Raw genomic sequence first — 24886 nt, forward strand, 5'->3', positions numbered from 1 at the left:
TTCCTGATTAGATTACAGGAGAAACTCACGTTGATCTTGTCTTTGGGAAGAAAAGGAGAGTGTGGGTCTTTATGGGTACAGGATGAAGTCAGGTCCCTAGGGGTGAAGTTCTTTCTCCGTGTTTAAGTTGAGTTTTTCTTCCTCCTTCTATTCTTAACTTGAAGCTATGTCAGCATATTCCTAGCTGAGCTCTCTCAGTAATCACCTAGATCACTGTAGCCAGATTCAAGCACTTCTCACGACTCTTGAAATTGGAGACTCATTCTCCACGGTTGAGTGACAGGGATGCTCCAGGCTTCTAGCAGCTCTCTTGTTCAGGCTTCCTGGCTTTAAGAAATGGTACCATGTCATCCAGTTGGCATACCCATATCAAGACCAGGATAATCCAGGTCTTGATAAAAGAATTTGCTCCCACTGAGCTCCAGCTCATTGGAGACCATCAGTGTTTCTAGCTGGCCAGTCCCCAGATTCTATGAATGGTGGGAAGGACTGTCTTGAAGACACTCTCCCATTGGGTGCTGCATGACAAGCAGCAAATCAAGGCTTTCCAGACAGTGTAGCAAATGTGCCTTCATCTTGCTCTTGAAGGGTCTCCTGTCCCTTCAAAAGCTGAAGGAAAGGGCAGTATTAATCACTGAATCTCTCAGGGATGTATCAGTATCCTCAGACACATCATTAATTCAATTTGACTCTGTTTTTGCAGTTGATCTGACTCACTCACATGGTTCAGGCTTCCACAGAGCAGAAGAGGTGTGTTCTCAGCATGAAGTCAGCAAAAAATAACATGTGCTAGGATATTCGGATAATATGGATTCCCTGATCTCAAGGACTGACAGACTCAGGGTCAGTTTCAAAAATGAGTAACTGAGGACTTCCCTGGTAGTTCAGTGCATAAGACTCTGTGCTTCCAAGGCAGGGGATGCAGGTTCCGTCCCTGGATGAGGAACTAGGATCCCACATGCTGGAAGGTGCAGGCAAAAAGAAATTAATAATAAGACATGTCCATTGGGCCCAACTTTGATGCCCACTGGGAAGGCAGTTCACAAACTCCACAGAAGCTGGTGCTTCAGCCAATGGGCAAAGGAGAATTAGCCATTTGGAAAAAGAGAAGTGGAAGTGATGGTATTCCAGGCAAGGGAAGCAGAACATGGAGAGAGACAGGGGGATGAAAACATAACACACAGCTGGAGGACTGCACATGTGTGTGAGTGGAACGCAGGATGCGGGAGGTGAGGAGGGAGAGGTCCAGATGACCAGGCTTAGACCATGAATGAGCACTGCGGAGTCCAGGCCTGAGAACAGCGTCATGTAGACACTACTCTTGTGACTGCAGAGAACCAAGCGGATCAAGGTAGACTCAAGGCAGGGGCTCCATGGCGATGGGGGGCAGAGTGATTGCAACAACCCAGGTGAGAAGCAGGAGGCCTGAACTGAAGCCATTGCAGTGAGCATGGAGAGAGGAGGATGGATGTGAGGGACCCTCAGGAGGGAGAATCAGGAGGATTTAGTGAATAATGGGAGCTGGAAGAATCGTCACTCAGTGGTGTCCGACTCTTTGCAACCCCATGGACTGTGACCTGTCAGGCTCTTATGTCTATGGGATTCTTCAGGCAAGAATACTGGAGTGGGTAGCCATTCCCTTCTCCAGGGGTTCTTCCCAATGCAGGGATCAAACCTGGGTCTCTTGCATTGCAGATTCTTTTACTGTCTGATCCACCAGGGACAGATCCAAGCGTAATTCTCTGTCTTCTGTCTGAACCAGTAAGTGAAAGGGCGTATGTTTTGCTGCCCCTAAGATGGGACCATGGGATGGGAAAGGTCACCAGGTCAGAAGGAACAGGCTGAGTTACAATACGCTTAGGGTTTCAAGCACAGGTGTGTCACTGCTCCTTATATGTGCAGTTAGGGGCCCGAGGTTGATGGTTTGCCAGCTGCTCACATCCCAAGAAATCATTTAAGTCACTTATTCCTTTCTGTCTGTGCCCACATCTAGGGCAGGCCCAAATCCTCTTTTCCAAGATCACACTCATGAGCACCCTATTTCCATTTCTCTTAATTATAGCTTTGCTCATCCAGACTTTCTAGGCATTTCTCTTTTAGATTAAAATACTTGTGCATTATTATTTCAATTTCAAAGACTAACTCCACCCTTTTCCCTCCTATTACTTTCTTGTTCTCACATTGTATTGTTCCCCCAGGCTTTGGAGAAGTGCTTCAAGTTTATTAGGTGCATTAATCAGGTCTGTGAATATCCTGACAGTTTGCACCAGAGCTTTGAAATGGGAAGCGGGCTATTTGCTCCCCTGTCTGGAGGTTCCTTTCACTACTTAGGTCAAATTAACTTTTATATGCGCTCAGCTATAGGGAATGAATGTCAGCAGATTCAAACCATAAACAAAAATTATGCCACAGGGCAAATGAAGTTTGGAATAGGTTTGACAAATGATCACCTCTTACAAATATTTGAGGATCCAATATTGATTCAAGGATGTTCGTAGGCACTGTGGAAAGAAACATTAGGAAGATCATTTATTATCTTCTGTGCCTACCCCCCAACACTCTGATAACTCCTGTCTTACCTACTATTTCTGAACCATACTCTGTTAATAAATTAAACAGAATGTGGGCTCTTAGAATCTGTCTGATATATACTAACACCAAGAAGCCAAGTTCACTTTCCACATTCACTCTAGTCAAGATAAAAGGTAGAACCAACACGTTCCAACAATTAGTCTTCGAAAGAATGTGCGGAAGGAACCTTCATGCTGGGTAACCTTTTCTGATGGCTCACTTGCCGTGAGGATGTTACCTTCCTTTCCTTCTAATTCTTTCTCCACTGCTCTCATAGAGGAGAAAGCTCCTTGGCTATACAGACAGAGGGTCCTCTTCAACTCTGAGAACTCCAGGCCCTTCTGAAGCCCTCGCTGGCTGGACAACAGTGAAGACACACGATGGTATTCAGTCTTAAGATGAAAATCCACCACCAGAGCATGCCAGCCAAAACTATTTAGATTGAACAAGCAGGAATCAAACATAGCAAGCATCAAAGTTAATCTGACACTAATTTAATGGTATGCATAACTGTTATTGTATTGCATGGCAATTAGGCTTAAGTGGTGAGCAGTTCAGGTAAATGACTTTAATTAGGATTACTTTCCATCCGTCAAGTCAAATATTTCCAGAGACAGTTGAGAGAAGAGGCAGTTCAAGGAAAGGTTCTTGCATGTCATCATCTTCCCACCAAACAACACACACACACACTCACACACACACTCACACACACACAATTGCAAGAAATGGCCAATTCTCTAGTCATTGCTTTTCCCTCTCAACTTCTTTATATTGGACTCCACAATTCCTTATTCTACTTTTAGAGAAAGATGGTGTTCACACTTAAGTCATGGTATCCCCAATATCTGGGGCTTCTCAGGTGGCACTAGTGGTAAAGAACCTGCCTGCCAATGCAGGTGATAAAAGAGATGCAGTTTCGATCCCTTGGTTGGGAAGATCCCCTGGAGGAGGGCATGGCAACCCACTCCAGTATTCTTGCCTGGAGAATCCCATGGACCGAGGAGCCTGGCTGGCTACAGTCCATGGGGTTGTGTGGAGTCAGGCACAACTGAAGTGTCTTAGCATGCACATATGCATCCCCAATATCTAGCTACCCCTCAAGCACACAGAAACAGGAAGACCTGAGACTGGTGATGGGAAGAAAGGAGGGAGGCTAGGGAAAAAAAACAAGAGGCTCCTTGAAGGTTGTTCTGGGTGCTCCTGACCCACATGGGAACCTGTGAATGAGCAGTTCCTACATCAGAGAAGAGGTTCTGCCAGAAATGTGGGTTGAAGGGGCCAGAACATAAAGGGGGTTCATGGGGTGAGGACCAGGAGCAGCAGTGGGAGTCCTGAACATGGGGAAAAGAAGAGGAAAGATGAACTTGAACGTAAAGTTTGATGTAGTGTTTACAGGAGTCAAGTGCAGAGCCAGAGGTCACTGCAGGACACAAGAGGAGACGAGGCCACTTGAAGGAGGAACTTGAGAGACGTGGGGCCTGACAGGAAGCACACAGTTCGGGAAAGCCATGCAGCGCAGGCCTGTGGTCAGGACTTTGTGCTCCTGCTTCAGGGTCCCTCTCAGTGGTTGTCCCACCCAGAGGCACTGCTTCCTGAAGGTGATGCAGGCCGTTAGCGTGAACCTCACCACAGAGAAGGAAGCCAGCCCAGGGAATCTGAAAAATGCTGGTACCTGCTATTTACAATAGCCAGGACATGGAAGCAACCTAGACATCCATCACCAGATGAATGGATAAAGAAGCTATGGTACATATAAGTGTTAGTCACTCAGTCATGTCTGACTCTTTGTGAACCCACGGACTGTAGCCTGCCAGGCTCTTCTATCCATGGAATTCTCCAGGCAAGAATACTGGAGTGGGTAGCCGTTCCCTTCTCCAGGGGATCTTCCTGACCCAGGGATCAAACCCATGCCTCTTTGCAGGCATGATTCTTCACCACCTGAGTCCCCAGGGAAGCCCCAATGGAATAATACTCAGCCATAAAAAGGAATGCATTTGCATCAGTTCTGGTGAGGTCAGTGAACATAGACCTTGTTATACAAAGTGGAATAAGTCAGAAAGAGAAAAACAGATATTGTATATCAACGCATATATATGGAATCTAGGAAAATGGTGCTGATGAACCTATTTGCAAGGCAGGAATAGAGACTCAGACAGAGAGAATAGATTGATGGACACAGCCAGGGAAGGAGAGGGTGGGATGAACTGAGGGAGTAGCATTGAAATACATACATTAACTGTGTGTAAAACAGATGCCTCCTGGTGTGACCTTTGCCTTCACAGCCTCTGCAGTAACAGGACGATGCTCTTTTGTGTCAAGTGGGCTGGACACCAACAAGTGAAACAGAGTCTAAAGGGGGCTCAAACCAAGGGTTATTCCCCCACTGGACCTAGGGAGGTGAGGAGTATTTTTATTACCCTCTCGGATGTAGAGGGCTTCTCTGATGGTTCAGTGGGTAAAGGATTTGCCTGCAATGCAGGAGACACGGGAGATGCAGGTTCAGTCCCTGATTCCCTGGAGTAGGAAAGGGCAACCCACTCTAGTATTCTTGCCTGAAAAATCCCATCGACAGAGGAGCCTGGTGGGCTGCAGTCCAAAGCGTTGCAAAGCCTCGGACACGACTGAGCACACATGGGTGTAGAATACATCCAGACAGGACGTTCCTCTTGAGTCCTCCTTCCTCCTGCTGGTTACGCTCATCCCGCTCCGACCTACCTGCCTATCTTTCCTGCGCAAGCTTTGCTGAAAGTCCCTGCTCTTTGCTAAAATACTGAGGATTTAAAGATTTGAGCTGCTGTGGCTCTGGTGATTCTAGGAGATGGTCCCTGAGTTCTCCACTGATAAAGGGGAAACATTCTGTCTTGTCTTGCAGGTTTGATAGCATTGACCCTCACCAGACGCTGGATGCCTGGCACTTGGAGACCCAGCAGATGGAGTCCACCATGGCCTCCATTTCCGCGTCCGCCAGCTTGTTTGAAGTCACCGTCCCTGACTATAAGCAGCTGCGGCAGTGCAGGAAGGAGGCGTGCCGGCTGAAGGAGCTCTGGGACACGATTGGGTTGGTGACCTCCAGCATTCATGCCTGGGAGGCCACCAGGTGGAAGGATATCGACGTGGAGGCCATGGACTTGGAGTGCAAAAGGTTTGCCAGGAACATCCGGAACCTCGACAAGGAGGTCAGGGCCTGGGAGGCCTTCACAGGCCTGGAGAGCACCGTGCTGGACACCCTGACCTCCCTGAGGGCCGTGGCCGAGCTGCAGAACCCGGCCATCCGGGAGCGGCACTGGAGGCAGCTGATGCAGGCCACGGGCGTGACCTTCACCATGGATGAGGGCACCACCCTGGCCCACCTCCTGCAGCTGCAGCTGCACCACTTTGAGGACGAGGTCCGGGGCATTGTGGACAGAGCTGTGAAAGAGCTGAGCATGGAGAAGGTGCTGAAGGAGCTGCAGACCACCTGGGCTGGCATGGAATTCCAGTACGAGCCCCACCCACGGACCTGTGTGCCCCTGCTGCAGTCCGACGAGGACCTCATCGAGGTTCTGGAGGATAACCAGGTCCAGCTTCAGAACCTGATGGTGTCCAAGCACATTGCCTTCTTCCTGGAGGACGTGTCGGGCTGGCAGAAGAAGCTGTCCACCGCCGATGCCGTCATCTCCATCTGGTATGACGTGCAGCGCACATGGTCTCACCTAGAAAGCATATTCATCGGATCTGAAGATATCCGGGCTCAGCTGCCCCAGGTACCTGCTACAGAAACCCTGCTCCCTCTGTTCCCAACTCCCAGTCAAGGGACAGTCCCCCAGCCCCTGCATCCTCTACACCATTCCTTATCTGCCTCCCTGCCTTGGCTTCACCCAGGGGCATCTCCAACAATCATAAACCTTTCAAAACATCAAAAGCCAGGCATAGGAAAAGAGAGAAGGTAAAACGCCTGCCAGTCAGCTTGTTCTTGGGCTTCCCTGGTGGCTCAGTGGTAAAGAACCCGCCAGCCAAAGCAGGAGTCCCAGGAGACCTGGCTTCAATCCCTGGGTTGGGAAGATCCCCTGGAGGAGGAAATGGCAACCCACTCCAGTATTCTCACCTGGGAAATCCCATGGACAGAGAAGACTGGTGGGCTACAGTCCATGGGGTCTCAGAGTGGGACTCGACTTAGCAACTAAACAACAACAAACAGTTTGTTCTTAGATGGGTAGGAAAAAGAAAGGAGAACCTGGTTTAAAAAACAAAAGAAGTGTACCAGAGAAAGGAGGTCAGAAACAGGAGCTGCTCTTGTGTTGCTCTACACGTAATGACGGTGCGGGTACCAACTGGGAAGCCAGCATCATTTCCAGGCAAGCTGAGTTCCTGCTCTGCAGCAAGTATTCTGTAAACCTCCGGCCTGTGCCAGCAGGCTCAAACACTAGTCTTCAGCTAAGTGCTAAATGAGGAATTTCTCTAAGATATGCATTCTTCTCATTACTACCGTTCTAATTTGTTTGCCCCTTCTAATTGTCCTAATTAACGTATCCCCTCTCTCAGTGGACTCTAATTCATTTTAAAAAAGATGTTTGCAGACTTATTCCGTATCCCACTCCAGTATTCTGGCCTGGAAAATCCCATGGACAGAGGAGCCTGATGGGCTACAGTCCATGGGGTCGCAAAGAGTCAGACATGACTGAGCGAATAACGCTTCTATATCCCTCAGCACAGTGAGTTCTTTGCTTGCAAATTAGTTTGATTCCAAAATGTCACATGTTATCCAGACCTTGTTTCAGAGTTAAAGCACATTCTATCAAATCATTTTTCCAGCTCATCCCACAAAAACACATTTAGTATAATGATACAGATTAAAGTTTGTACATCTGCAATGAAAAATAACAAAATAATTCCACTAAAGCTACTGTCATGAAACAAAATCAAATAAGCCAGATTTTATTCGTCTCCAATGCTAATGATTGAAGAAGGGCAGGTTTGATGAGAAGCAGGGGAGAATGTAGGTGGAGACTTTTGCAGGCATTTTAAAAGAGGCATTTGAGAATTTACAATAAAAAATAATAAATAATTCATATCATTAACTCCTCAGGTTTATGTGTAAAATGTGTAAATACATTTGTCTTCTTTGTAGTGACAATATGGTAACATAGACAACTCTGAAATACAACAAATCATCATGTTACACCCTAACTAGTAAATATTTTCATTCACTATGAATATTTTCCACCTTTTGTTCACATATATACATGTTTTTACACAATTGCTCTCAGGGTAATTACAATTTTCCAGTCAGTTCTTTGCATTTCAAACATTTATGTCAGATATTTCTGATGTGTGTGCATGCTCAGTCCCTCAGTAATGTTCTGACTGTTTGTGACCCTATCGACTGTAGCCCGCCAGGTTGCTTTGTCCATGGGGTTCTCCAGGCAAGAATACCGGAGTGGATTGCCATTTCCTACTCCAGGGAATGTTCTTGAACCAGGGGTTGAATCCGTGTCTCTTATGTCAGTTGCATTGGCAGATAGATTCTTCACCAGGAGTCACCTGGGAAGTCCCTTATTTCCGACCCTTCCTTTCTATTTATCTTATGTTTGGCTGTGCTGCGCCTTCACTGCTTTGCTTGTGCTTCCTCCAGTTGTGGTGCACAGGTCTCTCATTGTGGTGGCTTCTCTGGTTGCACACTATGGGCTCTAGGCATTTGGGCTCACAGGCTTGGTTGCCCCGAGGCACGTGGAATCTTCCTGGACCAGGGTTGAAACCCGTGTCCCCTGCATTGGCAGGCAGACTCCTATCCCACTGTACCACCAGGGAAATCTTCTGATGAGTCTATAATCTTAATAATTTTTCATTTTTGACTGGTGAAAGATACCTCACTTAAGGAATCGTAATTTAAGTCTTGATAGGAGAGAGGCATGGGTCACAGAGGTCCCAGCAGACTGGGGCCAGCAGCCTAGGCTTGAGTCCACTCTCTCAAGGACCTGAGGGAAGTTACTTGAACTCTCAGTGCCCTGGTTTTCTCATCTGTAAATTGAGACTAAGCCCGGTCCCTACATCCAGAAGTTCATTAAAGCTGAATGTTCAGCACATACCATTATGATTGTTGTTATGTAATCATAACCACACAAGCTCTCACCAGGTATCAGGTGTTGGGGTGAGGTGCTTTGCATTTAGTATTGTCTCAGTCATTTCAACAACACTGTGAGAGTGTGTGTATTTGGGGAAAATGATAATATTTAATTACTTTTGACATCACGGGCTTTCCCAGTGACTCAGATGGTAAAGTGTCCACCTGCCAATGCAGGAGACGTGAGTTTGATCCCTGAGTCAAGAAGATCCCTTGGAGAAGGGAATGGCTACCCATGCCAGTATTCTTGCCTGGAGGGTGCCTTGGACATAGAAACCTGGCAGGCCACAGTCCTTGGGGTCACAGAGATTTGGACATGACTGAGCAACTGATACTTTCACTTTCACTTTGACATCATAATAGCACCTTTGCTGCCAAAATGCTTACTTTGGTTATAGAAATTTTGCTTGGGCCCAGAAAGCACATAGGATCCACCATCTGCCTGACTTAGGAATTATGTAGTTTATGCCAACAATTCTCAAAGTGTGGTCTGATGACTTCTGGCAAGGGGTCCCTGAGACCTTTCCAGGGGATCCTCAAGGTCAAAGCTATATTAATAATAATACTAAAATGGCATTTGCTGTTTTCACTTGTTCTTCTATTAGCACACAGTGGAATTTTCCAGAGGCTACATGGTGTGATATCACAACACACTGGATGCAGAAGCTGGGAAGAGAATCTGTCTATCTTCTAAGTCAGGCATTAAAGAGATTTGGAAAAAAAAAAAAAGTGCAATGATGCCACTTTTTCCTCTAAGTTATATTGTTTTGGAAAATATACTTATTTTGAATTAAAATATGTGTTATATTAATATAATGTGCTTATTACTGTAATTTTAAATGAATTGACAAATATTTTTTAACGTTTCTCAACTTTAGCTTCTAATGTAGAATATGCATTGATAGATATAATATTACCGAATAAATGAAAGCTCTTTGCACTCCCCAGTAAGTTTTACAAACATAAAGGGATTTTAAGACCAAAATGTGTGAGAACCACTGATTCAATCTAAAGGTATTTCCTCCTTTGGGCCTAATCTCTGTGTTATACAACCTAGGAGAGGTTTTCAAAAGCAGGCTTGGTACATGAGGGTAGCTTCTTGGAGTTGAAAGGAGTGGGGGTTAATTTTTTCCACACTTTAATTTGCAGGATTCTAAAAGATTTGAAGGCATCGACATAGACTTTAAAGAGTTAGCTTATGATGCTCGGAAAACGCCAAATGTAGTGGAAGCCACCAACAAGCCAGGTCTTTACGAAAAGCTGGAAGATATTCAGAGCAGGTGATGGCCGGTGTGCAGTTGCCTTTGTAATGGAGAGGCTTTGTCTCTCTTCGTCTCTCAAGTCCTTACCTTAGTTAACTGCCCGAGTGAGAGAGTGAGCATGTGTGTCTGGTCGGGTACCTTGATTTGCCTGTGTGCTTGGGTAACATGGGATATTGTTAGAGGTGTTTATTCTGATTGAAATGTACTAGTAGGGCTATATGCACATGCCCACAGATGTTCCATGTATACATCACTCCTGAGGATAATCCACAAGTCACACTCGTTTGCATTTAGGGAACAGCCACATGCCTCTGGATCCTGGCAAACCTAACAAGGAAATTCTTTGTGCCCTCAGGCTGTGCCTGTGTGAGAAGGCCCTGGTGGAGTACCTGGACACCAAAAGGCTTGCCTTCCCCAGGTTTTACTTCCTCTCCTCTTCTGATCTTCTAGACATTCTTTCCAATGGCACAGCCCCTCAACAGGTAAGCGGGGAAGTGCTTGTAGAAAGTCAAAAGGCTTGAGATGCTCCAGCAGGAGAGTTTCAAGTTCCCCATTATGCCCCATTAAGCAATGTATCCATTTGACCTATGTTGCCATCAGCACGGTCCCTAAGCTCATCTCTGGCTACCTGCTTTTTTTTTTCCCCTTAAACCTTTCTAGGTAGCCCAGTTTCTTTCCAGTTGGATCTCTGTAGAGATTTGATTTTGATCTGTAGAGATCAAATTTTGATCTGTAGAGATCAAAATTTAAATTAAATTTTTGAAAATTTCTGTATGCTTGGATGCTTGCTTTATCTTTCTCTAACACATGATGAGGTTTTTGTTCCCTTTCTAAAAACTGGGGCTTTCACTATCTTGGAAATGTTTTCTTTCAGTATACTTTTGCATAGTATTTCTTTTTTTTCTTAGTTTTTTTTTTTATGTGGACCATTTTAAAAGTCTTTATTGAATTTGTTATGATATCGCTTCTGTTTTACGTTTTGGTTTCTTGGCCATGAGGCATGTGGGATCTTAGCTCCCTGACCAGGGGTTGAACCCATACCACCTGCATTGGAAGGTAAAGTCTTAACCACTGGACCGCCTGAGGAGTCTCTACATGGTATTTCTATCCCGGTTATGTGGATAATTTTTTCCCTCTGATTCATCATATTTCCGTAGGTTGAGATTATTATCTTCATCTGTTCATACATTTTTGTACATACTTATACACTTCTTTCTCTCTCAGTCCTCTTCCTTGGCATTCTTCCATGTCCCTCAGATTTATCCACGTCCCTCAGATTTATCCACCATATTTAAGTTGTGTGTTTTTATTTGGTCCTTTTGTGTTGCTAACACTGTTAAAAACTACACTGTACCATTTGTTTTCTTTATTTTTCTACCTCTACCAATTCTTCTTATCTTCTACCTCAAATTTTATAGAGTTCATGTTTCTTTCATTTAATTGAAAGCAAAACAAGGTGATATTTTTTCAACACTACTTCTGTTTCCTGTATTAAGCTTCTAATATATACAGATGCTTTTATTCTAGTTCTTGAGTCTGGCTTTCGCCTTCTTTTAAGTTGTGGGATAATTTCACAGGTCTTGTGTTAATTGTTTGTTCTTGTATAAAGAAAAGTCTTTCTCTATCATTTGTTCCAAGTCCCTGGGTGGGATCTCCTCCAGCACCTTCAGTTTACTTCAATACTCTTAGAATTTCTCCCGCCATCTCATAAGTGAGAGAGCTCATTGCCGTAAACATAAGGGTTAAAACTCACAGTTTTCAGGAGGCCCCTGTATTTCAAAAAAGCTCTACCTGAGGCAGCTTCCTGTTTGTCATTTCTTCTCCACCTGCTGTTCTTCTCACTGCAGGACCACAGTATGGTTCTGTCTGGCACCCTCCTAGGATTACTGCCCAAGGCATCACTGCCTCCGTATCATGAGATGCCATGCTTGGGAGAAGCTCTGGCACAACCAGGCTTTCTGCCTGGTGTGAGTTTGCTGGCCCTTGATGTGGACCCTCCAGAGGCTGGTCTCCTGCCTCAAAGTGGTTCCTACATCTGAGTGACTTCTTCCACAGGCCATGGTCACCACTGCCCTTGATCCTCCAGATTTGGGCATGTTAGCAGCAGCAGCAGCATTCATCTGTAGACTCTCCTGTGCCTACCCTCCTGCAGCACAGTAGTGTTTTCTTAGGAAGAGGGCTTATGAATTAGTTATTGCTCCAGTCTGTTCCCATCCGTAGTAGATTAGGCAGAAATTACTCAAACCTTTGTGGCTTCGTTGGTTTGTAGTTAACGCGTGTTGCCCACTAGATCTATATTCCCTTTTATCCAGTCCAGCTAAATTCCATCTTCACATCTTCATCATTCCCTAGCTTCCTTCTAAACGTTTGGTACCCAACACTTTAATGGTTGTCACAGGGTAGCCCTTTAAGCAATACAATAATAATAAGTAGCTTCTAAGCAATAATCATAAGTGACTTCCTGGACATGCTCTCCACTTATAGGTTCAACGCCACCTTTCCAAACTCTTTGACAATATGGCCAAGATGCAGTTCCAACTGGACGCCAGTGAGAAGCCAACCAAGACCAGCCTTGGCATGTACAGCAAGGAAGGAGAATATGTGGCCTTCAGCGAGCCCTGTGACTGCAGTGGGCAGGTAACGCATGCCTTGCTCTCTCAAGTCTGCAGTCAAGCATCAGCCTTCAGAATGGCGATTGTGACCTTGGACCAGAACTGCTGTCTGTGCCTGGGGCCTGCCCAGTCCTCTGACTTGAACCGACATCAGAGCAGCTTCCAGCGCCCACTTTCCTCTCCCTGGGAAGGACACATGTCAATACCTGTATATCTTCCTCACTCAAAGTCCTGTGCAGAGAGCAATAAAATGCACATAAACAACTCCCTGAGTCAACAAGAAAAGGGTTTGGAAATGATTAGCGGCACCAGGAGACTTTAACATGACAAGCCCTGGGGCACCCCACTGGGGAATCTGGGTCACTGACACCTTCCCCGGGAGAAAATGTCCTTTGAAATCAACCATAAACCTGAGCGTTCACTTCTCTGTACACATACACCTCCTGCAGCCCTACCCCGTGGAGAGCCCACTGCCACCCTGCTCCAGAAGCTCCACATCTCCCCGGCACAGTTCAGGAAACACACAACACGACACCCTTCTCTTCTGAACCCCCCGACCCGTCTTTCACCATCTTCACTAAAGTAGACAAGTCTTTGTTCATTATCCTACTGCATTTTCCTCCTCTGCTTCTTTTTTCTCTTCTCTTTCTTTCCCTTCCATTTTCTCTGTGCTGTTCTCAGTCATGTCCCACTCTTCGCAACCCCAAGGACTGCAGCCCACCAGGCTTCTCTGTCCATGGGATTTCCCAGGTAAGAATACTGGAGTGGGTTGCCATTTCCTACTCCAGGGGATCTTCCTGACCCAGGGATCCAGCTCAAGCCTTTTGAGTCTCCTGCATTGGCAGGTCGGAGAAAGCAATGGCACCCTACTCCAGTACTCTTGCCTGGAAAATCCCATGGACGGAGGAGCCTGGTGGGCTGCAGTCCATGGGGTCGCTAAGAGTCAGACACGACTAAGTGACTTCACTTTCACTTTTCACTTTCATGCATTGGAGAAGGAAATGGCAACCCACTCCATTGTTCTTGCCTGGAGAATCCCAGGGACAGGGGAGCCTGGTGGACTGCCATCTATGGGGTCACACAGAGTCGGACACAACTGAAGCGACTTAGCAGCAGCAGCAGCATTGGCAGGTGTACTCTTTACCATTAGTGCCACCTGGGAAGCCCCCTTTATCCTAAATATCCAAAGAAACATGGTCCCTGGGGTGCTAATCCAGTCCAGAGTAAAGCCTGGAGAAAAGATCTTCTTCAGAGTTCCACCTTCATCCAAATCCAAATAAAAATCTCATTTTTATGAAAGGGACATTGGGGTTTGAGTCAAACCTTGGGTGTTCTTTCTGTAGACTCAGAAAGCATTTAGTTGGAAAATATAATCCATATGCACCGTGGACAAGGTCATGAGAATCCACTGACTTATTTACACCCCTGGGTCAGGAAGATCCCTTGTAGTAGGAAATGGCAACCCACTCCAGTTTTCTTGCTTGGGAAATCCCATGGACAGAGGAGCCTGGTGGGCTGCAGTCTTTGGGGTTATAGTCAGACAGTTCTGAGCATGCAAGCACAATCCAGATGAAGATTTCCCCCTAATCTCTGGTCAGTCGTCTTGTCCTCCCTAAACCTGCTCCTCTGCTCTGTGGGTCCCAGTGGGCACACCGCCCCCTCCCCCGTTGTTAATTGAGCTTCGGTCTCAACTACCATTGCCCTGCATTGCACAAACGAACAGTTTCTCTGTGCCTTTGGGCAACCATGTGGAGTTGCACATCTTGCCTGGGCTCATCTTCTTCAGTGCCTCTGTCTGAGTGGAAGAAAACGTGTGTCACTGAGCACATCTTCTTAGGAGCCCCGAGTCTAACCCCAAGCTCTTCTTCCAGGTAGAAATATGGCTGAACCACGTGCTGGCTCACATGAAGGCCACGGTGAGGCACGAGATGACAGAAGGTATAACCGCCTACGAAGAAAAGCCCAGGGAACAGTGGCTCTTTGACTACCCAGCTCAGGTATCCTCTGATCCATCCTCAGGCGCTCTCCTCCTCCATGGCCTCTGTCGGCCTCCTGGGGCTGCCAGGCTCACCCATGCTTCAGGGTCAGGAGAGGCTGGTCAGGAAGGGGTCAGCAGGAGGGACCAGGGAATTGTTAGCCACAATGCAATTCAGCGGTTACCTCAGGGCATTAAGGGTTGTCCATTTTACTCCATTAGCTGCATACAGCAGGGAGAAAACATAGACAATTTAACTCACTGAGCCAGCTCTCTTTGTATATGCCAAGCTCCCTGCTGAGCACAGGAGACACCAGCAGGAAACAAGACAATGTAATCCCACTCTGATGGAGTTTACAGACTGGCGTGGAAGTCAGCCACCTAAAGATGGGACCTGGTGTGATGGTAAAGGAAAGTCGGGGTCCTCTGGGAGCTGGTTAATGGAGTCTGGGGATGACCCTCCTGAAGACATGATTCTAGGCTGAGGTTTGAAATAGGAGTTGGCAGGTGAAAGATAGAGGGAAGAGCACCCAAGTGTGGGAAAGAATGTGGACAAAGGCTCAGATGCAAGCAAGAGTCAATGTGTTCGAGGCATGAGTAACAGGTGGAGGGAGCAAGGGACAGCAGATGGATTCAGGGGAGGAAACTGGGACACAGTTCTTATAGACCATGCATGGGAGTGATGTGATTCCAAGATATATCTAAGTCCTGTCCCAGGATCTCAGGAGGGTAATAAAAGAAAGAGGGGGAGCTAATGAGGTTACTTTTTAATGACCTTGGCTGCAATACACCACCCCTCCCTTCCCTGTTAATGTCTAGTATTGGGCTGGCCGAGAAGTTCCTTTGGGTTTTTCTGTAACATCCTACAGAAAAACCCAAACAAACTCTTTGGCCAACCCAATACTACTGCTGGTACATTTGGGGGTTACAGATATCTGGTGGTGATTGAAGCCATAGGAGTTAGGTAAGAGTGTGTAGACCAAGCTGAGGCTGCAGATCAAACCCACGAGCATCATCCAAAGGCTGCATAGGCAGAGAAACCAGGGCAGCAGAATGAGGAACAGTCCCTTTTCTGATGGAAGGAATACCTGGGAATGGCAATCACGGAAACTAAAACAGAAGGCGTTGATAGCAGGTAAGAGGTCAGTTATGCCACACACGTCTAAGAGGTCAAGCCAAGTAAAGAGGCTAAGGAACATCCATGACCTTGGTGAGGCCATCTCAGTGAAGTGGTAGTGAAGAGATCACACTGCCGGTAGTTGAGAAGGTAGGAGAAGGCAGGAAATGTTGACAGTGAGTGTAGACAGAGCAGAGAAATAAGCCAGTGCTGCAGAAGGAAAGGAGCCTCCCAGGTGGCGCTAGTGGTAAAGAACCCACCTGCCCATGCAGGAGACATGAGTTCACTCCCTGGTCAGGAGGATCCCCTGGAGAAGGAGATGACAGCCCACTCCAGTATTCTTGCCTGGGAAATCCCACGGACAGAGGAACCTGGTGGGCTACAGGAGTCGCAAGTACAATTGCACATCACGTTCAGACCATTCTGACAAGATTACACTGCAGGAGGAACCTCTAAAAAAATCCAAACATGTCTAAATCCAAAGGCAAAAAGGAACAGGTAAATTCAAGAATAGTACTTTTTACTACAACAGAATTCTGTGCTCCACGAAGTGAATAATTCCCACCAGGATTCCTTGTTTGCCTGAATCAGAATTTTGAGGCAAGAAAATGTGTTTCTTCCTGCATTCTGACAGATTCATCTAGAGCAGTGTCTCCTGAGCCAAGTGGGACCACAGAGGATCCATGTCTCTAAATTCTTCACCATGCAGAATCGAAATTATGCATTTTCCGTATTAAATCTTCTGTTTCTCAGCAAGCAGAAGAAAGGTTCATTTAAATCACTTTTTCCATTTATTTATTTTGAATCTCTGAAGAATACAAATCAAAGTGTTGTTGTTGTTTGGTTGCTCAGTCATGTCCAACTCTCTGCGACCCCATGGACCATAAGCCCACCAGGGTCCTTTGTCCATGGGATTTTTTAGGCAAGAACACTGGAGTGGATTGCCATTTCCTTCTCCAACAAATCAAAGTGACCACACTGAATTTCAGTGTCATCCTTCCTGAGCTGTGAAGAGTGGACCTTTTAAAGTTAGAGACACAGATGTAAGAATGGACATGTGGACACAGGGCAGGAAGGGGAGAGTGGGATGAATGGGGAGATGGGATTGCCATGGATACACTACCATGTGTGAAATAGGTAGCTAGTGGGAAGCTGCTGAATAGCACAGGGAGCTCAGCCCTGTGCCCTGTGATGACCAAGATGGGTGGGACGTGGGGTCCAAGATGGAGGAGACATATGTATACATATAAACTGATGAATCACTTCGTTGTACAGCAGAGACCAACACGTGTTGTAAAGTAATCAGACTCCAATTTAAAGAAAGAGCAGGCTTTTCAAAGTTAAAAATTTGAAGAGATTTTTAAAGATATAGTGTAAGTACTATGGTCAAGAAAAAAATCTGCCACACATAATCAGCAGTGGCTCACTCAGCTAGAATACTCACTCAACTGTAAGGGTTTCCAGAAGAACAGAGCAAAGACTATCATTGAGATGTCCAATCAAGACTTTGTTATCCTCCCAGGCACAGGAAAGGTGCTGTGGCCTGAGAAGCAAAAACAGAAAGGTCAGTGTAGCAATTTCTAAAAGCTACTAACATTGACCTGAATGAGCCTTTAGCTGTTCTCAACCACATGGTGCATTTTTCAAGAGCAGAAAGGACTCTCCCCACTTGTGTTGTACCCACTTTTTATCTCCGAGGACTTAGAAGCACATGTTCAAGGGAACAGTGCTGGTGGAAGAGGGAGGGAAGGGATGTCCATCACCCACACAATTATATTCTCAGCCCCTGCTGTGTGACAGTGGGCTGGTTTGAGAGACAGTCCTGGTAATGGCTTTCCTAAGCAACTCTTGGTGCCATAGGTGGCCCTGACCTGCACCCAGATCTGGTGGACCACAGAGGTGGGCATGGCATTTGCAAGGCTGGAGGAAGGCTATGAGAATGCCATGAAGGACTATTACAAGAAGCAAGTGGCCCAGCTCAAAACCCTCATCACCATGCTCATTGGCCAGCTCTCCAAGGGGGACCGGCAGAAGATCATGACCATATGCACCATCGATGTCCATGCCCGGGACGTGGTGGCCAAGATGATTGCTCAGAAGGTGAGTCCCGGACTCTCAAGAGTACCGCTCTTTGTGGGTAGCTATACCACAAGTATTGGGATTTGGGAGAAGCTCACATGTGGCCAAAACACAGGGCCTCCAAACTCTGCACCAGTCGGGGATCTGGGAGAAGATCAAGGTGGCTGCTCCTACCTTAAAAACCCCAGCAAAACAGCATCATCCAAGTGGCTCGTGCTTTCTGTGCCATACCGGGCAGTGTGCTGCTCTCCTGAATTGTGCACAACACCTGAGCCCTGTGAATTCTGCAGCCATGGGGCCACCTCCTACCTGTTGAATCTTGTGATTTACCAACCTACTCTGCCACTCCCTCTCTAGGTAGATAACGCCCAGGCCTTCCTCTGGCTGTCCCAGCTAAGGCACCGATGGGATGACGAGGCCAAACACTGCTTCGCCAACATCTGTGATGCCCAGTTTCTATACTCCTATGAGTACCTGGGAAATACCCCTCGCCTGGTGATCACGCCCTTGACAGACAGGTGAGCACTAGCATCAGCCACTGACACAGGAGCCTTCTGCTGTCTGGCTCTCACCATCCACGGTCACTTGCCATTTGTCCGCAAGGCTGCAGGGCGAGGGCCAGACTTAACCCAACAGTTGTAACATAAACTGAAATGGCATAGGACAGAAGCCTGATCAGAGCAAACCCCAGAGCAAATCAGTGAGCAACGTTTGTTTGTTTTTAATTTATTTATTTGGCTGTCTTGGGTCTTAGTTGTGGCATGCAGGATCTCTCATTGTGGTGCACACATTCTCTAGTTTTGGCACACAGGCTCTGGAGTGCATGGGTTCAGTGGTTACGCCAGGCAGACTAATAGTCACTGGAAATGCAGAGATCACTAAAACTTAAACTCCAGTTTTGTTGAGGGAAATAAGACACGTGTAGATAAAACTTTCAGAAGTATAAGGGGAAGGATTTCCCCGGTGGTCAAGTGGTTGGGACTCTGTGCTGTCAATGAAGGGGGCTCAGGTTTGACCCCTGATTGGGGAACTATGATGTTGCATGTTGCACTGCACGACCAAGAAAAACAAAAGTTTAAAAAAATCATGCTGAAGAAATGATGCTTTTGAACTGTGGTGTTGGAGAAGACTCTTGAGGATCCCTTGGACAGCAAGGTGATCAAATCAGTCAATCCTGAAGGAAATCAGTCCTGAATATTCATTTTAGGGACTGATGCCTCAGCTGAAGCTTTAATACTCTGCCACCTGATGATAAGAACTGACTCACTGGAAAAGACCCCGACGCTGGGAAAGATTGAAGGCGGGAGGAGAAGGGGATGACAGAGGATGAGAAGGTTGGATGGCATCACTGACTCGATGGACATGAATTTGAACAAACTCAGGAAAACAGTGAAGGACAGGGAAGCCCAGCATGCTGCAGTCCATGGGGTCACAAAGAGTTGGACATGACAGAGCAACTGAACTTATTAAAATAAATAGCACAGGGAAATGTGCAAGGTCATAGTACAGAATAGGGCACGGAGCCACTCACTACAGACTTCCAAGTAAGTGACCTCTGAGCACAGAGGATCTCAGCCACTGCAGGAAGAAGAGGACCAGGAACTCTCCAAGGAACACAGTATCTGATTTGGACCCTGAAGGGTGCGTAGGACTCTAATAGGATTTCAGTTGGTTTTAGGATGACAGACAGGCTATCCATGAAATTGTACAGAAAGCTGTGCATGTGTCACCTTTTCTATTGAAAAGGCACACTGTTGTTTTTCAGTCTCTCAGTTGTGTCTGACTCATTGTGACCCCAAGGACTGCAGCATGACAGGCTCCCCTGTCCTCCCCCGTTCCCCGGAGTTTGCTCAAATTCATGTCCATTGAGTTGGTGATGCTATCTAACCAGCTCATCTTCTGTCACCCCCTTCTCCTTTTGCCATGAGTTGGATCTATAGCATCCATTAATTGTTAAAGTGGTCTGGGATGCCCCAAAGTTGAAGAACTACGGATTAGCGTTCCGGTTGGAATTTTGTGGGCAAAGATGTGGATATGGGAAAATTTAAAGCATGTTCTTGGAAGAGGGACTTTGGGGGAAGTAGTCAGGAATGAGCCTGGTAAGATAGGAAAGAGTCTAACTGTGAAATGTGAAAATCATATTCTTTATCCAGTAAGGAGTGATCAACTATTGAAACTTTTTCATCAGAGGAGTAAAAAAGGATGAAAACTTGTAAAGATTCATCTGACAAAAGAATGTGGGCAAAGGACAGAGAGGACAGGGAGATAAGGTCATGATCCGTGTCAGAAATGGTATATTAATTCTGCAGAGACTTCTATAAATTCTGTTAAATGCTGGTGCCCTTTCCCCTTATAATTCCACTGAACATTAAATCTCTTCTTCTGCAAAAAGACCTGTGTATGTGAGTGACTGGCTCACCCAGAATAAGCAACCTGTAGGTAATGAAGACACGGTCGTAAATTGTGATGGTTAAAGTGGCCAAATAGAATCCGAGCCATCTTCTACTTAATTTTCTCTCTGCCTATTTTAAGTATTATCACCTGTATTCTGGCTAAATCCTCAGATATATTTCCAAATAACAATTAGTGAAATTGTAATCACTCTGCTCGCAGAACGAATAGGGGTGTGGGAACTTCAAAGTCACTGGAGGTCCCAGCATCATCCATAGAGGAAGACCTCCTGGTCCCTCTCCCCCCATGCTTTTCATTTTTGTAATTCATCTTCCACCCAGAGTCCCGCTCAAACCACTCATTTGTTTACTCTTGCATCTCTCTGTTTCATGGGAGCTTGTAGAGGTCACATCACTGTCTCCAGCTGCTCCCCACTACATTTAGACTAAAATATGAATTCCTTGTGGAACATCGTAATTCCTGCCAACCCCCCTGAGGCCTCACAGCCTGCAGTCCAGCCACACTGGCCTCCTCTGTGTTCCTCGATCCCTTTAAGTTCATTTCAAGGTACAACCTTGAATATGTGTGGTCCCTTCTGTCTGGACTGCTCTTCCCCATGCTTTCTGCTCCGCTGTCATCCTCTCATCCTTTCTTGTTCTGCTCTTCACTCTGAGGAGACCTTCCATGACCACTCTTTCTAAAAGACAACCTCTCCCACCTCTCAAACACACACACACACACACACACACACACACACACACACATACCTGTACACACACAAATAACATTAAGGATCCCCCCATTTATCCTCTCCCTAAGAGCTTCCCTAGTAGCTCAGCTGATAAAGAATCCACCTGCCATGCAGGAGACCCGGTTTGATTCCTGGGTCGGGAAGGTCCACTGGAGAAGGGATAGACTACCCATTCCAGTATTCTTGGGCTTCCCTTGTGGCTCAGCTGGTGAAGAATCCGCCTGCAGTGCAGCAGACCTGGGTTTGATCCCTAGGTTGGGAAGATCCCCTGGAGAAGGGAACGGCTACCCACTCCAGTGTTCTGGCCTGGAGAATTCCATGGACTGCATAGTGCATGGGGTCACAAAGAGTCAGACACTACTGAGCGACTTTCACTTTCACTTTTCAGCATCTCCCACATTCTGAAATGAACTTACCTTCTGGCTTCTTGGCAACAGTACCCTTTGGAATGTAAACTTTTTCCTCTCAGAGATCTTTGTCTGTCTCATCTGTTGCTATTTTTACCAATATCTAGTAGATGTTGAAGAGAAGGCGATGGCACCCCACTCCAGTACTCTTGCCTGGAAAATCCCATGGATGGAGGAGCCTGGTAGGCTGCAGTCCGTGGGGTCGCTAAGAGTCGGACACGACTGAGCGACTTCACTTTCACTTTTTACTTTCATGCATTGGAGAAGGAAATGGCAACCCACTCCAGTGTTCTTGCCTGGAGAATCCCAGGGATGGGGGAGCCTGGTGGACTGCCGTCTATGGGGTCACACAGAGTCGAACACAACTGAAGCAACTTAGCAGCAGCAGCAGCAGTGAATGAATGATAGTTCATTGTTGAAAACCCAGGCTGTAAGAATGACAGAATTGGGAAGAGGGGATTGACTCAAAGGAGGGGTCCACATGGGACTCCGTCTATGCCTTGGCTCCCAAAGAAGAAGCAGGTCCTATGCTCTCTCCTGCTCTCAGCTGGGCACCCACTCTGCTCCCTGCCCCAGCTGAAGACAGAAGGCAGACAGCGTCAGTTCAGGGGGAGAGGCAGATTTCTCTGTAGCTAGAACAGTAAAGGCAGCAGCAACTCTGAGGGTTCGGGTGTCTCAGGGGTTTTGCTAGGGCTTCACTGGATCACAATCAGTTGGAGGGGCTCATTCGCTGTGGGTACAGGGAAAAGCTTTCCCACCTGGAGTTTCATTCACAGGGGACCCTCTCACATGTCTTTGCCTTTGTGGTGATTCTCAGCAAGACACCTGTTCTAAACAGGAAGGGCATCCGGAAGGGTGTTCTCTCTGACAGTGAGGGTTTTTTTGCCTGCCTTGGACTATGAGCTAATAGTTTGGGAATTTATATCACTCAGAGCAGAGAAATGAAGCTATTATATGTTTGAGCAACTTGATTAATGTCTGTCTCTAGCTTTGGACTCTATGTTCCACAAAAGCATTGACTTTGATTGGCTCACTGCTCCATAGTGCCCCAGGACTCAACATCATGTCCAGCAAATAACAGGCATTTGAGAAATATTCCTTGTGTAAAAGCAGTGAAATGATTTCTGAGACCTGGGTTGACGCATTCAGCTTCCCATACCAGAGTATTTCCTTCCTCTCCCCTGGCACATCAGACGTTATTCCAAGTAATAAAAAGTACACGACTTTCCTTTTTCCTGGGTCTTCACACCTGCCCATGGGTTGAAGGCGATGATTGCCTCTTTTGGAGTTAGAGATCTCTAGTACTCTAATGCTGAAGGAAATGGCAACCCACTCCAGTGTTCTTGCCTGGAGAATCCCAGGGACAGGGGAGCCTGGTGGGTTGCTGTCTATGGGGTCGCACAGCGTCGGACACGACTGAAGCGACTTAGCACAGCAGCAGTAGCAGTACTCTAATGCTGAATACCTCCTAGAGGGACGGGGTAAAGTTTGGACAATGAATTATTACCAAAATAGGCATTATTACCTCTCCTATGGAAGAATGCAAATAGGAACTTGATTTGCTGCAAAGATCAGTGAATACTGTACAGAGCTTGACCTTGTTCTGCACATGAGATGCTCTTCTACTGTGGAGTGCATACTTATACGGCAAATTCTATTTTCTCATTGACTTCCATTATTATCTCAAGAAATGTCTTGGCCAGAAAAAAAAAAAAAATTGGCTTCCACCCAGAAAATCACATTTTAAAGAGCATTGAGTTTTTGCTGGTGTACTGCTTAAGTACATTTAATTCTCTCCTGCCAGAGGAATTAATCAAATGGACAATTGATCTGCACAGCCTCTGCACATTCATTAAAGGCACAACCACATTACTGTATGTCCGACTGATTATGCCTGTTTCTTCGGAACGTCCCACTGCCTGGATGGGACCAGAATGTATAAGTAGGTACAATGGCTCAGCCACTGTCCCAGGACTTGAACACAATGCTAAGTTGAAGGGCTAAATGGAGATCCTTTTTCATGCTGAACAAAAGCTGTTCTCCTAGGTTGCCTCTTCATCTTTGGAGGATCTCCCCCCGCTTCACTCCCCTTCCCTCACCTTCACACACAGCCCCCTACTGGAAGGATTGTCTTAGTCAACTGCTTATCCATTTGCAGAACCTCTTAATTTCTTAGGCACTAAGGCAAGTGGGTGAGATATAATTGATGCAAGAGTCTGAGGGTGATTTTCTGAATAGGCCACAATTACCAAAGTCATGGTCTTCCCAGATTGCACTAGTGGTAAAGAATCCATCTGCCAATGCAGGAGAAGCAAGAGACACAGTTTCCATCCCTGGGTCAGGAAGATCCCCTGGAGAAGGAAATGGCAACCCACTCCAGTATTCTTGCCTGGAAAATTCCATGGACAGAAGAACCTGGCAGGCTACAGTCCGTAGGGTTGCAAAGAGTCAGACACGACTGAGCACACACACCCATAGCAAAATGATACCCTCTGTTTTCAAGTTTTTATTGAAACATAGTTGATTTACAGTGTAATATTAGTTTTGGGTATACAGCATAGTGATTCAATGTTTTTATAGATGATACTCCATTTAAAGTTATTGTAAAATATTGGGGGTGGGGTGGGAGGGAGGCTTAAGAGAGAGGGGATATATATACACATATAGCCGATTCATTTTGTTGTACAGCAGAAACTAACACAACGTTGTAAAGCAATTAGACTCCCATAAAGTAAATAAATAAATGTACTGTGGTTAGTCCCGCATTGCAGGTGGACTCTTTACCATCTGAGCCACCAGGGAAGCCCAAATAAATAAATACATTTTTAAAAAGTTGTTATACAATATTGGTTCTATTCCCTTTGCTGTACATCACATCCTTGTATCTTATTTATTTTGTACATACCAGAGAGACAAGTCTTAATCCCCTTCCACTATATTATTCCTCTCTTCAACCCTCTTCCCACTGATATCTGCTGGTTTGTTGTGTGTATCTGTCTGTTTTGTTATATTCATTCACTTTATTTTTTTGGATTCTACATAGAAGTGAAAATGTACAGTATTTGTCTTTCTCTGTTTGACTTAACTGCACTTAGCATTATACCCTCCAGTGCCATCCATGCTGTTGCAAATGGCAAAATTTCATTCTTTTGAAAACCTTTGCACCATGAAGGAAACCATCAGCAAAATGAAAAGACAGTGTACTGAGTGGGAAAAGATACTTCTAACCATCACCCTGTTCAAAGCTTTGAGTCTATCAAATTGCCTCAGCCTATCTGTTCTTCCTCTGTTTCCTCATTATGTTAACCCATCTATATGCTGTACTCTTTAAGGACTGCAGCTGTATTGTCAGTTGTAATATTTTTATAGCAAGGTATTATCTATTTGCATTTTCCTTTTTTTTTAAGCTCTTCCTTTCTTCTTTCAAATGAGCTTTAATTATTTTGTCAAGTCCCAAAATATAAATGATTAGGGTTTTAATTGGTGAGCCTTAAAACCTTCAAATTAATTTTGAAAAAATGGCCTCACATATTTACAACATGTGCTCTCTTTCTCTTTGTTCATACCTTTGTTAGGGGAAGCACACTGACAGAAACTGCCCACCCTGGCTAGGTACCATAG

The 24886-nt window shown here is 46.0% G+C and overlaps 1 protein-coding gene across 7 annotated transcripts in view; it reads left to right on the plus strand.

Moving 5' to 3' along the window:
* DNAH9 (dynein axonemal heavy chain 9) overlaps positions 1-24886 on the plus strand; it is a 285075-nt gene that overhangs the window by 73682 nt on the left and 186507 nt on the right. For all 7 annotated transcript variants that reach the window (XM_070773106.1, XM_070773107.1, XM_070773102.1 and 4 more), the window contains exons 20-26: positions 5444-6314; positions 9821-9951; positions 10289-10415; positions 12418-12570; positions 14417-14542; positions 17498-17737; positions 18074-18234. In XM_070773106.1, the coding sequence (XP_070629207.1) occupies positions 5444-6314; positions 9821-9951; positions 10289-10415; positions 12418-12570; positions 14417-14542; positions 17498-17737; positions 18074-18234 (1809 nt within the window). The remainder of the gene's footprint in view (positions 1-5443; positions 6315-9820; positions 9952-10288; positions 10416-12417; positions 12571-14416; positions 14543-17497; positions 17738-18073; positions 18235-24886) is intronic.

The sequence above is a fragment of the Bos indicus genome, chromosome 19, assembly GCF_029378745.1.
Source record: "Bos indicus isolate NIAB-ARS_2022 breed Sahiwal x Tharparkar chromosome 19, NIAB-ARS_B.indTharparkar_mat_pri_1.0, whole genome shotgun sequence".
Lineage (NCBI taxonomy): Eukaryota > Metazoa > Chordata > Mammalia > Artiodactyla > Bovidae > Bos > Bos indicus.